Consider the following 16,257-nt stretch of genomic DNA (forward strand, 5'->3'; position numbering starts at 1 on the left):
CTGGCTGGAAATGCAGACCTCCCCAGACCCACTAAATCAGAGCCTGCCTTTGAACAAAATCCCCAGGTGATTTTTGTGCACATTAGTTTGAGAAGCATAGGTTCAGACTACACTGAAAAGACATTAGTAAGCAAGGTAGAACATATGATTGAAGCAGGTGTGTTTGGATTATGACAACCATAGAAGAGATATTAAAATATGGTGATTTTTCTATGTGTTCATGGCCTTGCTAATTAACAACCCACCCCCAGCACTTGCCCAGACCCCTCTCTTAGGCTTGCTGAGTTTAGTTTTTATAAAAGTCTATCCTCCCCAGTGGGTCGTGAGTACATTGAGAACAGAGATGAAAATCGATGCCTTTCTGACTTCTAACAAGTATTGGCAAAGGGCGGGTGCTCAATAGCTGTTGAATAATCCGTTGTGTATTCAACAAGCATATAGGCATTGCACATCTGAGTAAGAGTAAGATCATCTCTGTGAAAAGAGATGGTCTAAAACTCATCAAGCAGAAGTAAATGTTATCAATATTAATGCAGAAAGAGGTACAGGGAGAGTTGGGTCCCAACAGAAGGAGTAATCCGTTTTATTAGATTGGAGGGTGTGGTGACGGTTGTGGGCTGGATAGAGAAAACGACATGAAAGCTAGGTCTGGGGGGGCTGAGGTCCAGAAAAGGTTATCTACATGGTAGAGAGAATTTGAATAATTGCTTGGTGTCATGAAGAAATACGGCAAGTTCAAGGACCTACTGCAAGTATCATGTAAGTAGGCAATATTGGACGAAGTAGAAACTACTAGAAGAAAACACTTAAGATGTGCAAGCAACTTCTATTTTTCCCCTTTGACTCTGTCCAGTTAGGTTAAAGGGAAGGTAACTACCCAGTTAATTTGTTTAATGTAGAAAAAAATTAATCCGTTAGAGATTACTGAAGGACCCCATTCAACTAATTGCAAACTCCTTCCTTTGAGATTAACTTTGACTTTATCCTGTAACTCCATGAAATGACTGGAGTGCAGCAGGGTTTAGACAAGAATTTTGGTTCTATTCATGATCAATAATTCTCCTTGCAGTTGAATTGATTATTTACATCTACATCTATTATAGTGAAGCCTGAAGGGTGCCTTGGTAGGCTATGATGTGGTTTGATATTTGTGAGTAGGTAGGTTCAGCTTTAACTCACATTACCAGTTTCTTATCCTTATCATTGAGAAATTGGGGAGAGCAATGAATCTCAGAGGTAAAAGTTCCTAAATTATGGTTCTGATGACTGATTTTCAAACAGACAGCCATTAATTAAAAGTGTTATTTATAGCATACAGCTGAACCCAATCAGCCAAAGGGAAGAGTAAGGAAAAAAAGAGCTCTCTTCTCTACAGACCTTTTAATTCTTAATGCTGAGCTGTTCCCCTGTTGCTAGATAAATCACAACTCTCATTTATTAGCATTTAGCCAGATTAGCTACTGTTTCCTAATTAGAATATTGATTTCTGGGGAGCCCAGATTCGGAAAGAGATAAGTCTTTAGTGACAGATGTAAACGGTTAAAGTAATAGCCCCCTTCCTAGACAACAAGATGTGTTTGGGGGACACTTCAAGGGCATATGCTGGTCCCTCGTCAGGCCACAGCTGACTGTGAGCACCCTATCGTGAACTCTGGGTTGAACCAGTGACAGAATGAAATGTCTCCGTCTTGCATCACTGGTGGTCAACAAGAAAATATGAACCCAGGACTTTGGACAGGGAGCATTATTCAACTTCATTAAGGTTTCACTAAACTGTCCTCTCATAATACCTACAACATTGGACAAAATTTAAAACCAGCCCCGTTGAAGGTCACTGTCAGCCACCTCAGTGGCATAACATAATTCAATAAACTTCAAAACCTGATCCAAGAAAAGGGGAGGATTTTGGAGTGCGGCAGAGGGGCAGCTCGGCTCAGCTCTAACCCTGACCACCAGGGCTTCAGAAGCCCTACTGTCAAGTCACCAAAATCCTGAGGTTGCTCATTTGTATTTCCAAATCTGGAAAGAAACACACTGGATTAAAATGCTGATCTTTTCCTTGTTCTGACCAGAATCTTGGAAATGACTGCTGTGGCGAAGTGGGTGGAAAAGGGTCTGCATCCCTTAAAAGGTAGAGATTCTGGGACTAAAGTGGAGAAATGATACAAAGCCTGAGAGTTATCTCCATGTGGGAAGGAGATCTACCTCCAATTAGGTAGACTAGATTCTAGAAGGAGAAATTTAACAGAATCCTAAAAGAAAGAGCAGAGCCCAAGGATTTTAACAGAGTTTGCCATCTCGTCAGCTAAACTCCCTCCTCTGCTTCAGTCTGTCTCAGGGTACAAAAGAGTAGAATGAAATACATTGGCCTCAAACTATAGTTCAGAGGTTAAATCAAACTCATCTTGGATTGGAGAGTCAAGATTTTATCTACAGTATATTACAGCAAATAGGACACTTGGAGAAGAGTTATGCAAGGATGAGCATGAATAAAAAGAAAAGCAAAGAGGAAAGAGAGAGAATGGAAAAACTATACATAGAAGAAAACAAAGTTAAGGAACATAAAGGAGTTTCTCACAACCTCCTAGGAGATCACAGACCTAAAGGAACACACTGGGCACCAACTCACATCATAATGCAACTAAAGATAAATTATAAACTCTAAGAAACAGAATAGATAATGTTCAAAATAAAATTAATGACATAGAGGAAAAGCTTGAGGTGAAGAAAATGCTAATGAAAAAGATAAAGAGATGAAGTTATTAGAGAGAAGCTAATAGTTATGGAAGACAAGGATGATACAACATAAGGATAATTAGTATCCTTGAAATAGAGAACCCAACAAATAAAACAGAAGATATATTCATGACATAACATAAGAAAATTTTACCTAATTGAGGAAAAATTTAATCTATACATTGGAAGAGCAATCTGAGCTCCAGGGTAATTTGATGCAGAATCCTCATTACCTAGGAACTTTAATTAATTAATCTAGTTGAACTTAAGCTTAAAGAAATAATTGTTCAGTCCTACAGACAGAAAATGCAAATTAACAATAAGGGGGAAATGGGGCTGTCTTTAGACTTCTCCAGAGCAACCAGTTGATGTCATCCACATGTGCATGGTCCTGAGAGGAGGGTGGACCCAAGAATATTATGCACAGCTAAGCTGTTCTGTGAGTATAAGGACAACCAGCACACATTTTCAAACATGAAGGATCTCAGAGAGCACAGGACCCATCACAACCAAACCACTTGAAAAGTGATATCAAGATAATTAAGGGATGAATCTAGCACAGATCCCAGTAACAGAGACTCTGTGGTAAAGATCCAGGAGTGAGAAAAATCCACATATGTGCAAAAATCTTTGGGAATCATAGTAACAGAATGAATATGAATTTTAAAACTTGATAATGTAAAAGCAATGATAATCCTAAGAAAAAATTAGACCTGAGGGAGGAAAGAGGAAAGGAAGAATGGAAGTGCTGTTTTAATGTGTTCATCTCTCTTAGTTAACCAACACTACCTAAAACGTAATTTAAAACATATAATTACTTTACTTTGTACAAGAGTTTTCCTAACAGCTTTATTCATAAGAGGCCCAAACTGGAAACATCTCAGATGTCCATCAGCAGGCGAACAGGTAGACAAACTGGGATATAGAATACGATAAAATACTGCTTTTGCCAGTGCAAAGGAACACATTGAAGACACGTGCAAGAATTGATTGAGTAGAAGAAGCCAGCCCCAAATAGTACATACCGTATGAATCCAGTTATGTGAGATTTAAGAAAAGGCAAATCAGGCTTCCCTGGTGGCGCAGTGGATAAGAATCCGCCTGCCAATGCAGGGGACGCGGGTTTGTGCCCTGGTCCGGGAAGATCCCACATGTCGCGGAGCAACTAAGCCCGTGCGCCACAACTACTGAGCCCGTGTGCCACAACTACTGAAGCCTGCGTGCCTAGAGCCCACGCTCCACAACAAGAGAAGCCACTGCAATAAGAAGGCCGTGCACCGCAATGAAGAGTAGTCCCCGTTCGCTGCAACTAGAGAAAGCCCACGCGCAGCAACGAAGACCCAACGCAGCCAAAAAAAAAAAAAAGTCAAATCTATTGTAAGGAATCAGAATAGTGGTTGCTTGCTTCTGGGGATGTGGAATGATTACAAGAGAGCACGAGGGAAATTTCTGGGCTGATGGTAATGTTTATATTTTGGGTACATTGGGGTAGTGATTACCCCAATCAAAACTCATTGAATGTTACATTTAATACCCATACATTTCACTGTACGTAAATTTTACTTCACAAAAAATACATAAAAAGCACATGAACTAACCCTAACCTATACTGCGAAGCGTATAACCACTGTCTGCAAATGTGCTCTGCTTTATAGACTTGACACAGGCTCTGACAGGAGTTGGTAATTAGCTTCATTTCTTATGAAAATCTTTACAACTAGAGATTATTAACCTTGTCTCCCTTGGTAACTGAGGATTCTTATTTGGCCCAAACATATTTTACTAATTGACAGTCGTGAAAGAAATAACAAAAGGTGGACCGAGAGAGAGAGAGAGAGAGAGAGAGAGAGAGAGAGAGAGGTACTGAGATCTTAAGCTTTCCAAGCGCTGTCTGCTGTTTTTCATTGCTATTCCGCTGCTGTGTGGGGCAGGGCTGGTGTATAGAATGGACCTCCAAAAATATCTGAATGAACGACTGGATGGATAAATAGATGAATGGGAAAGGGAAAGAGCAGAACAAGGAGAGGAAAGGAAAAGGGTGCCAAGGGAGAGGAGAGGGGAAGGAGAGAGGGCAAGAAGGGAGGCAAAGTGCCCTGAGATCGCATATCCTAAAGGGCGGTGCTGGCTTTGCTGCATTTCTATTTATCCATCATGGGGATGTCTGACCCAGGAGACCAGAGCAGCCCTGACTGCACAGCTTGGAAGGAGTGCTGAGAAGCAGCCCCATGTTTCAGAAATAGCCAATGTGATTACAAAATAGATGTAGCACTGAAACCTCATTCCGGGAAGCAATTCACGGAAAGCAGACATTTCGATTGACTGTGATTATCACATTCGAGAGATGGCTTGTAATAAATGTCTGTTTTTCTCCCAATATATGGGGAGCACAGGCATAAGAAATGTAACCTTAATAATTGAGAAGCCAAGCTGTTTTCCCACAAATGGAAACTTCATTACATTGCTAGTTTTTAACCACAAGAGAAGAAAATGATGTCTGAACAGTTCATTTGTCTCCTGAACCCCTCCACCCCAACTTAAAAGAGAAGGATTGAATGAGACAGGGCTTGTAAAAGGCATTACTTTTGTACCCAAGGAGGTCATGTGATACGGAGAGAGGACAGGCAGAGGACAAATACAGGGGACATGTAACATCGTGTGTGGAACAGTGGGGTCAGGCAACCTGAGATCCATTTCCAGTTTGACTGGTGACCTTGGATAAGTCATTTAACTTCCTGATACTTCTGTCTCTTCACCTGCACATTGGTTATTTATGAAACGGACACGGTTTCTCAAAATTGGCTATGAAAACAATTTCCGTTAGGTAAATTCTATTTTCCTACTGGCTTCCAATATATCTGTCGATTGTTAAAAATTCTTCGATAAACAGAAATGAAAATCCCTGGTGAATGAGGTGAACTTATGGCATTATGTTTAGTTTGAAAGGTACTAGAGATCATCCTGACTCTGTACCTCCCATTCATCACTGGATTCCCTTAGCCATTCCTAAACCTTAGGAAGGCCTCCCGTGCTTGTGGGTACCTTGACTCCAACTTTAAGATTAAAAAAAAACTTATTAGAATTAGTATTTTACCCTGTTGAACTACAATCAACGTTTTTCGTTAATCCTAACCGGTAGATTCTCCAAAGTTGCCACCCGTGGGAGCTCTTGATTGAGACTGGAAAGGTTATCAAGAGCAACAGAGACCTCTAGCTTTTTCTCCTCTACCAGAGTGAGGAATGTCATTCTTGACATTCCTGGGCATGATCATGGAGAGAGAAAATAACAATTTAAGATAAGAAAGCAGATAGGGTCAGAGCTCCAGGATCTCTGGATGGGGGCTGAAATCCACGAAGGAACGTACATCTGGCAATGATCGCCAGCCTGGAAATTTTAACTCTTAGGCACCTGCAAAATTATGCAGGCGTGTGAGTCATTTTGCCACTTTTCCAAAACACCAATGGAAGTCATATCTTTACCTTCAGAGGTGGCATCGAGTCACACTGAGTGCCTGCACTGAATGTACCACTCCCATTAGAAGTTCTGTTTGGCCGTTAGATAAATCTCTGATGCAAGAATGGGGAAACAAAATTATTATTACATAAATATGCTTTTTTGATAGAGGAAATTTTTCCAAAAACAAGATCCATAAGGGGAAACGCGAAGAAGCTCCTTGGGGGGAAATGGTTGGGGACAATGGCTCTTAAGCACCTGAGTCCTCAGATTTCTCCAGGACAATTCACTCCAAGAAAGGGGGTTTTTGGCTGCTTATAAAACAAAGGAGCAGTTATATAGTGCTTTAACATTTGTATTTATTTTTTTTAAATAAAAGTTTTAGGGAGCTATGCTTTGGCTGGTCTGTAAGATCAGGGACTAGACTTCATGTATTTATTTCTGATCCTAAAGTTCATTTGGGGTAGCTGGGTGGAATTTCTAACCCAAGTGAATGTGTAAGTGTAGTCTGAATGGTTGAAATAGTTCGTTGCTGAATGTGAAGCTTTCTACGAGACGACCAAGTAAACAACTGGGGAAAAATAAAAACGCCGTTCTGTAGTAGCCTCCTGTGAAGCTGCTTAGCAAAATATGAAAGGAGTGATGTCATGACTGTCTTTTTCATGCATGGAAGAAAAAAAAAAACAGTCTAAATACTGGGACAAGAAGAAGGGGAAGAAAGATGGGCAAAGCAAAAAGTAGCTTTATTTTCAGTTTATCTGTGAGATCATGTATGCTTGGGGATCAGAAGCTCTGAAGTCCACTCTGCCTGCAAGGTCTACAGTCATTCATCTTGTGTTGGGCCCTAGGGAACTCCAGGACCTATACTTCCACTTGTGGTCAGTTTGATTTACTAGATGGAGTGCAAGATTTCCTTTTTATAACACTAAAGAGTACACCGAACATGACTGGTTACAAAAAAGTTCAATCTTGAGTGAGTTCCCAAAAGGCACAGTTAGAATAGGGTATTAATGGGGATTAATGATGGCATCGTGTTTCGATGTTAGCGAAAGACCAGGGTTAAAAATAAATGTGTACACCTCAAGGGAAGCAGGAAAGCCCAGGCTGGCGGCGGTGTAAAGACCGGTATTTAAAAATATGTAACTAGTGTATTGATATTTTTTCTTCTCTCCCTCCTTCCAAAATTTCCCCAAAATGTCACTTTTTAAAAAAATTGTAGTTGAAACAAATGAGTCCCCAGAGGGGCAAGTTTCCCCTGACTACATGTTCCTGCAGTGCTTTTGGTGATGGCTGTTTGGGTGTAATTTCCACCAAGGAAAAAGTGTTTCCGTGAATAGCAGCGTGGCTTATAATTGCTCTGGACCCTTGTCAGTTATTCTTCTACGTTTTCATCCAATATCCCAACATTTGTTAGGGAAATGTCCTGGGAAACCTCTGAGGAAAGCTTGAGAGGTTTGCTTTCTCCTACAACCCTATGCTTATTTCATCAGAGACTTTGCCATAATGTGTTGAAATGTTCTACTTACAAGTCTGTCTTCTCTGTTAGACTATACGCTCTGTAAGAAACTATGTTTGTTTGTTTGTTTTTTACAACTGTACCTAGACTGGAGATTCTCAATAAATACTTGTTGAATGCATGAGTTAAAACTGAGTGTTTTACTACCATGAGCATCATTACAGCAATTACTACCATCACTGTCACCAATACCACCATCAAACCATATTTGGTACCTAGTCTTCTTTGGGAACTCTTTCCCCAGGGACCCAATGCCTCTGGCTATTTAGAATTCTCTGATTTATGCCTTTCTTCACTTATCCCCCTATTTCAAAATTCACCTGTTCTGGAACCCATTCTCTTGGGTCCTTCTTTTCTAGGAGATAGCTACCAGTGACCAGTGACCTTGGATAAGTCATTTAACTTGCTGATACTTCTGTCTCTTCATCCGTACATTGGTTATTTATGAAAAGGATATAGTTTCTCAAAATTGGCTATGAAAACAATTTCCATTAGGTAAATTCCATCTTCCTACTGGCTTCCAATTTATTTGTCAATTGTTAAAAATTCTTCAATAAACAGAAATGAAAATCCCTGGTGAATGACGGATTAACATGAGGTACGAATTGTGTCATTGGTGCTTGTGTGTTGGTGGTGGCCGTCTAAGGTCTAATATGACCTGAGAGCAAGGACAATATCTAGTTCCAGCTCAACCACTTATTTGTGTGTGACCTTGAGTGACATCATTTCCAAGGGCCTCCACCCCTTTACCTAGAAGACCCCTGGAGAGTCTTCCACATCTCATGTACTGGTTCTGTGTGCATTTCGACACAGATCTCCTATTAGTAAGTCTCAACCCAAAGGAGGGAACCTGCACTGAGGTGGGATGCTAGGGCTTCCACAGTGAATAAACAAGCAGTATCCACAGGCCCAGCGGCCACGGCAGGGCCAGTATGGGAGAACTTCTCTGCCCAGAGTTGCTGCTAGATCCAATCAGTCACGAGGCAGAAGCAGGTAGGGACCAGTTACCACCCAGCAGTAAAGGCAGGCTACTGTCACCGTCTCTCCTTTCCCCAGGACCCTGCTGTTCCTGTCACGTGGCATAGCGCACCTGTCTTGAGAGTGTGACTGGGGCTCAGAGTCCATGTCTGGTTACTTCACTGTAATTCAGGGTCCGTGATGGAATGCTTTATTAGTGCCGTGTGAGCAAAGTAAGTTTTCAGATGGCACAAAGCATCCTTCTAAAGTTTTCTTGGCACATTTCCTGGCAATTGTCCTGGTGGGGACTGTGACATCAGGTACGAGGTGGAAAGCAAACAGTAATCAAGAAGTTTAAAGGAGGAAGTATAACTATTGATACTATGTATAAAATAGATAACTCCTGAGAACCCACTGTATAGCACAGGGGACTCTACTCGATGCTCTGTGGTGACCTAAATGGGAAGGAAATCCAAAAAAGAGGGGACACATGTATACGTATAACTGATTCACTTTGCTGTACAGCAGAAACTAACACAACATTGCTGTTTTTATTGAAGTATCAGGAAGTTAAACGATTTATTCAAGGTCACAAGGTCACTGGTCACAAAGCAACTATACGCCAATAAAAATCAAATAAATAAATAAATAAAATTTTAAAAATGAAAAAAAAGGAGGAAGTATAGCTTTGGACAAGATTTTCCTTTTTTCTAATCTCTTAAAAATTTTTTTTCTCTCTTAAATCAATCTGCAGTGTAGCTTCGGTAAAATGTACCACTCACTATTTAGAAAAACCTAACTAAAAGTTCGCTTATGTAAGGTTATAGCATCTCAGGACCAATCCCCAGACAATGAGCTTTATAGGAGTTTTAGACTTCCCTGTAAAACTCTTTACAGGAGTTTTAGACTTTCTTTCCCCTGGGAAAACCCAATAGCCAAAGGCCGTCCAGACTGTCATAAACTTTCCTGATTTTCACATCAAAGTGAAGTAACCGCAACTCAAAAGAACTAAATATTGAATTTATAAAGGGAAAAAATAGAAGAAAGAAGAACATTGTTTTGAAGGAGAAAAGGGAATTCTTGCTGCCACCGGGAATAACAAGTATGATTTGAGTACAGAGACAAAATTTCATTTCAAAGATAAAGGAGGCCCCGAGAGGCTGAGTGATTGGCTCTGCGTCACATAGGAAATTCGCGGAAGAGTCAGAACCCAGAGGTCTGATGTGACCTGGACCCGGGCCTTCCTGCAGGATGCTGCCTCCACTTTCTCTTCAGCAGAAGAAGGAAAGCCAGCAGGTTTTGAATAAGGTAAGAAAAGAGATCCTCCACGCAGGCAAGAAGAGAGGGTTACGTTCATCGCACAGGCAGGGAAGCTGAGCCTCGGAGGGGTTTGGTGCTGTGGCCCTCACTGGGGGTGATTTTGACCCAGAGGGACATTTGGAAATATCTAAAGACATTCTTGGTTGTCACAACTCCTGGCATTTCTTGGGCAGAAGCCGTGGATACTGCTAAATATCCTGTCGTGTGTAGGATACCCCCGTGGCAAAGAACGGCCCAAGGTCGTAAACACCAGACGACAAAGATTTTTATCTGGGGACTGTAAAGCCAGATTTAGATCATCATCGTCATCACCCTCATCAGAAAGTTAGATAAGTCAGATAATAACCTGAGTTATTATCTGTGCTTCATAGAGCACCGAGCACCCATCTACTTTCTGCAAATTCCTGGCCAGTCTTCAGTGCCAGACTTTGCCGTGACCACAGGAAGCAAATTTGTCTTTGGGGCCCCAGTCACCTGCTCTTGCCTCCTGTCCCCTCTCCACCCTCTGCAGGTGCCCAGCCAGGACCAAGTTTCTCATCCCCCTCCTTCGTGGCAGTAACTGAGCCCAGGAAATCTCTGCCTTCCATCACTATCACCTTGGCATGAACTGCAGTCAGTGTGCTGCCCCTCCCAGAGAATTTGCATGTCGCGGTGTATCCTGTTCCAGTATTTGTATCCTATGAAAGGAATTTCCTGCCTCGGTGACCAGGCTGGGGAGATGATGGAGAGCTTTTAAAATGACCATACAGCTCCCTCTGTGCCCCCTAGAAAACACCCACAGGCCTATCTGCTCGGACCCAGGGCTCTGGCTAGACTCAAGCAACTTCAGAACATTTTCTTTCTGGGCTCCCTAAATACATCTTCTCATATTTTAAAGCAAATCTTTATTGAGAAATTTGAGGGGTTTCTGTTTTGTTTTTTTTCTTTCAGTCTTTGCTTAACTTCCCTCAGCAATTTCATGATAGAGTTCCAGGATTTGTGAACAGGAGAGGAGCTCCCTGAGTGACCAGAAAACAATTGACTTTTTGGGAAAGTTGCATATTTTTTATTGATTTTTGGAGGCTCAATATTTTATTTTCTAAAATCATTATAACTGAATAGATTTTGGAAAGATTCACAGAGCTCTTCTAAGGATTAAAAGACATAAGAGATATAAAAAGATTTTGAAAACTCTCAGACGTATATTTTGTGTATGCAAACGATGGTGCTGGTGGAAATAAAGATATTGCCCAGGGTGGGCCTCTCCCCTAACACCCAAGGCCTCTCCCTCAAAAAATAAAACCAAACCAAACCCCCGAAATTGATTCTGTCCAGTTCTAAATCTTGTGAGTTATAGATTTTCAAAATCAGAACTTCATAGGCTTTTCATGATTAATACGATTTCAAGGTAATTTGCATTAGGATTCTCTGCTTAATTCAAGGCTTAACAGCTTCCATCTGGCCAGATGCCACCATAGTGTTGGGTTAGCTGCTTCCTGTTTGCGTCTCTCTTGCTTTGGCTTGTGTTAGGTAGTGATCTCTAGACTCGTAAATATACCCACAACATGTGAGTAAGCTCGGGTTGACGAGCATGTCATTTCAGAGTGCCTAAGAAGGAATTAATTTCTATCTAACCACTGTGACAACTGCTTCCCGTCTCACTGCAAACCTGTCATGATGACTTTAAAGGAGAAAAGGGAGAATTTTGTCCATGAAACAGGAAAAACAGTGACTGACTGCAGGTCTAATGCATGTTGTAATACATAGCTATTATAAAGAAATTCCCAAATTCGTTAGAATCCATTGTCTTTTCACTTGCATAGTTTACGTTGCATACATAAACTAACAACAGAAAACAAAACTGCTTTTAGATATTAGTTTTTACCTTCTCTTTTCAAGCTCCACTCTTCTTAAATTTACACATAGCCTAGTTACTAATAAAACAATCTTTGTTCTTAAGAGCTAACCATAAATTACATTTCATATCATTCTCAGTCTAATATCTTTATATAAACAATATTTGACTTTGATTTTATTTAACTTAAACCAAACCCACAGACAGCATTCTTTCAGATGGATTGTTTTTTTAAATAAAACTTAAGGAAACTGGTAACAAAAAGGAGTATTTGCTGCTCAGTCTTTGATTGTATGAAATAGCACCTAGCTTGATGTTTTTTTCAGGAATAATCTGCTCCTAAATCAGATTTGATTCGCTTTCACGCACCAAGGGCAGGATCTGTGTGTGTGGTACGTTGGTACAGTCCAGGGCTGCACAGGACCTGGTCCGCACGTCAGTGCAGTCCAGGAGCTGGGCAACACAATTAATTCACCGCCCAGACCTGACCCCCAACCTTCCCACTCATGAGAATTGTATCTCCTCTCTCAGGAAGCTGTTCCGTTGCAGGGTCTGTGCATCCCCCGAGATGTTTCAGGATGTCCTGCAGAGACCAGCAAGGAAGGTAGAAAATGTGTAGCTTTGGAGTCAGCAGACCTGGGTTCTAGCTGAGGCTTTGTCACTGACAAACTGTCATCACACTGTTTCCTAACTTGTAAAATGGCATGGGTAATGCCACCCCCTCCCCACTTATCTCATGTGAGTACTGTGAAGAATCAATGTCCATTTCATAAACTATAAAGCCCTGGGGTGAGGTATCATTGAAATAGAAGCTAGGATTAGTCATTTATTTCTTTATTCTTACTATGGGTGTGAAAATGTAGAAAATTTCCATCTTGCAGGGGTTTTTTTGATGCTGTTTGATGTTTGTCTGTTGATTGATTGATTACAGTTGCTGACACTTTGTCATGGTCACTCTCAGCCCCTAGGCAAAGATTCTTAAGAATAAGTGATCTATATTGTCCACGCCATCTATCAGCATTTGTCTGAAGCCAAAGCAACACACAGTACTGTTGTAAGAATTTTGTTTTACGGCACATGACAAGTTCAGGGAATTACAGACTCTTCCAAATAAAAGTTTATTATGTGCAAGTCACCATTTCAACAGCACTTAATGAGCTGACATCTATACTGAGGCAAATGACATGTGTAATCGATTTTAGTAATCAGTGGTTGCTCTTACCATGGCAGATCCAACACGACTGACTTTGATGGGATTCCCTCTGCCAGAAAGGTCCATCTTCGCTCTGTCCATCACATACAGGCAAGCATCGAGGATGCCATCCTCAAACTATTTGGAGAAAAAAAATTAGAAACTATTTAATGTCCCCTCTGAAAACAAGATATTCTCTGCTGAAAAATAAAATGAAACCACAACCTCATGTTTAGAAATGTGTATTTCCTAGATGGTAATCACTCATAATCTTTAGCATGAAATATCAAGGTGGAAGGAAGGAGACACCCTCTTTTATTTTTTAGTAATTAAGAACTTAAATACTAGCTAGAAATATAAACAGAACTACTAGCGAGCTGATGTACTCAAGGGTCAAGAACTGACCTGAAGTTCTTCAGAAAATTGTAGGGTTAATTTAGAGGATCTCTCCAACATATTGGCTCCAGTGCCAAGGCAAGGGAATGAACCATTTACCAAAGTCAGGCCAAAGTCTCGAGCCCTCAAAAGTAACATGAGTCCTTGTGCATATCGACAGTAAATGGCTCTCAGGTACTTCTCAGGAAGGCACTTCAGGTCTGCACTGGAAATAGTAGGAGACCTCACGTAGTGAATGTCTGTCTAAGGTTTCCTCTCGTCTGAGATAAGGTGGACTCCAGGGTCGAAGAGAGGGCAGGAAGGCTTAGAGAAAGGAGATCATATTATCAAGGGAACCATCAGGTAGTCAGTTCAATTTCCTTAGAAAGAACTCCTAGCCACATACAATGCCCAAAATTTCCAAACAAGGAACAAAGACAAAATAGTAAAAAAAAAAAAAATAAAGGCAAAATTGGAAGATTACACTTATACTGTACCTCATTGTACAGAATATTTCCCTGAATACAGAAGCCTTGTATATTATCCACCCAAGGGCTTAGGACAGAAATCACAATTTTAATGGCTAATTTCCATGTAATTCCTCATTAAAATCCAGTTAGAATAGCAACTCTGCGGGTATCCTAAACTGATGTGATAGATGCAGAAATGGGTAATTGCACTAGCTCTCCAGGTGAATAAGAACTCATTACTCTGGTTCTTATTAGGCAGCATCTTTCAGCTGTGTCTGTGGGGCATGACAGCCATGAGCTGGAAAGGTAAAGACATAGAGAACTACACTACAGACTACTGGCTTGGCTGGTTGTTTGGACTGAAGTACACAAATTAATGGACTCCAAATGACAGTAGAGACAGGCAGTGGCTGTGCTCAAGGGCATCTATCCAAAGGCAGGCTGTCTGGGGAGTCCACGATCATGCTTGGAACCCTTTCGCAGTCCTTGCTACCCACCTAGATGACTTTTTCCCTTGTTAGCTCTCTCTCTATTGCCACACTGGAGGCATAAATAGAATCACGCCTAAAGGTTAGGAATTAGGGACCCAAGGCGAGAGCACCAGACAATAAGCAATGGTCACGGGTTGTATGTCACTCAGGAAGGGGAGGACTTGGAACCAGGGAGCCAGGCAGGGACCCCAAAACAGGGGAAGAGCGCGTAGATCATTAGCCTGGCAGGACGTCAGAAATGCAGGCGGGCAAACCTGAACACTGAGAAGGAGCAAAAGGCATAAAGCTGGGTGGACAAGACAAGAGCCAATGATGACAGCCCAGTGGTCAGGCTCGAGCAGGGCTGAGCACGGCAGGGAGAGCCCACATGGAAGTTTAAACAAGGATCTCACGCCAAGAAAGTATCCTGTGACCTGGTGAGGCCAGGTTCTGGGAAATCTGCCCCTGGATACCCAGAACGATGGTGCACAATTGCAACCATTTCAGCCAAAACTCTGAGAAATGACACATTCACCTGCCCTCACGTTGCTAATGGAAAGTCGTTTCTGGATCACAGGACATGAGTCTGTTTATGGAAATACGGTAAAAATATTCATTTGCTCCATTATTAAAGATGCCAAGCTGAAATAGCTTGAACCACTGAATATCTCAGATGAAATACCATTTGCTACCTTATATTCGGACAGTACTTTGAGGCTGCAGCTGCTAAAATGTCTCAAGGTGAAAGCCCAGTGGGCCCTCCTTTGACTAAATGGTAGCATTCTTTTCTAATTAGCATATCTAATCCTAACCCTTAAAAAAAGGGATTTCTTTGAGTTGGGCACTTGCCTTTCTGCATCCTTTGCATTATTATCAAAACACTTTTCCTTATAAGAAAAGAAAAACATGGGTTCATTCCAGGCTGGAGAGCAGAGTCTAAGCTCATGAGATTTCACTATACTGAGTTTGCAAAGCATTGCTCGCTGGAATGTCATATCATCCATACAATCTCCCATCTCTGTAACATTGTAATAACCGAAAATACGTGATTTCAGCTGATGAATTATGCAGGTGCCTTTCTAAGTCTCTACTCCCAGGCCCATCTTGGAGTCTCAGATCCTGAAAAGCAGGAAGTTGTGCTTGTCTAATATCGACAGAGAGCACCCTGCAGTGATACATGGGGCTAAAAATATTAAGTAAAAATGTCCTTGACAATGACAAATTTTAAGTGGCTCACCTGACCATAGCTCCAGCTTCTACTCTTGATGTCATTGAAGTCTCCATAAAAAATAACCCCGATGTCATTCAGGACATACTCTTCTCTTTCTTTTTCATTATCCAGGTATACAGCATCCTCTGCATTGAAATGTAAACATAATGACTGTTACCAAACCAGAAGGTTTTCATATACTTGCAAGTTTGTTTCGGTCCTAAGTTGCTAAATGGGAAAAAAGTCTTTTGTTTCACTAAAGGCAGCTCATTTCACAACGTGTCATTTTGGCAATGGTGAACATAAATTAGTGGCCTAGATCAGTCTGGAAATGATGACACTTGTCAGCAAAATGCTTCCATAAGTTCCAAGTAGCACAATTAAATTGACAAGTCTCAGTAAACATTTTAGGATTCTGTTGCATCAGTGGTTTCAGAATCAGAATTTTATAATGCAGATAAAAGTCTGTAACACAGATCAAAAAATAATTTCCAAAGTATTAATGTTAATAGAATTCCAAATGATTTTAAAACACGTCTGGGGCATATTAGGAGGCTGGAGTACCATCTGTCATGCCTGGTTAGTGGCCCATAGGTACAGGAGGAGAGAGGCTGGGCTTTGTCTCCTTTCAAGGAAAAATCCTTGTGCATGTGTTGGTAAGTGTGTGTCCAATCAGCCTCCCTGGTCATCTTCCTCCATTGCAAGGACTTTTCTTCCCTGTGGCTA

The 16,257-nt window shown here is 41.2% G+C and overlaps 1 protein-coding gene across 1 annotated transcript in view; it reads right to left on the reverse strand.

Moving 5' to 3' along the window:
- Positions 1-16,257, reverse strand: part of F13A1 (coagulation factor XIII A chain) — a 140,398-nt gene that overhangs the window by 62,835 nt on the left and 61,306 nt on the right. Inside the window, exons 5-6 of the mRNA XM_029241675.1 lie at positions 15,559-15,677; positions 13,037-13,144 (exon numbers count right to left, since the gene is read on the reverse strand). Coding sequence (XP_029097508.1) covers positions 13,037-13,144; positions 15,559-15,677 — 227 coding nt within the window. The remainder of the gene's footprint in view (positions 1-13,036; positions 13,145-15,558; positions 15,678-16,257) is intronic.

Source organism: Monodon monoceros, unplaced genomic scaffold, assembly GCF_005190385.1.
Source record: "Monodon monoceros isolate NGI ecotype Baffin Bay Population unplaced genomic scaffold, NGI_Narwhal_1 Super_Scaffold_3, whole genome shotgun sequence".
NCBI classification, from domain to species: Eukaryota; Metazoa; Chordata; class Mammalia; order Artiodactyla; family Monodontidae; genus Monodon; species Monodon monoceros.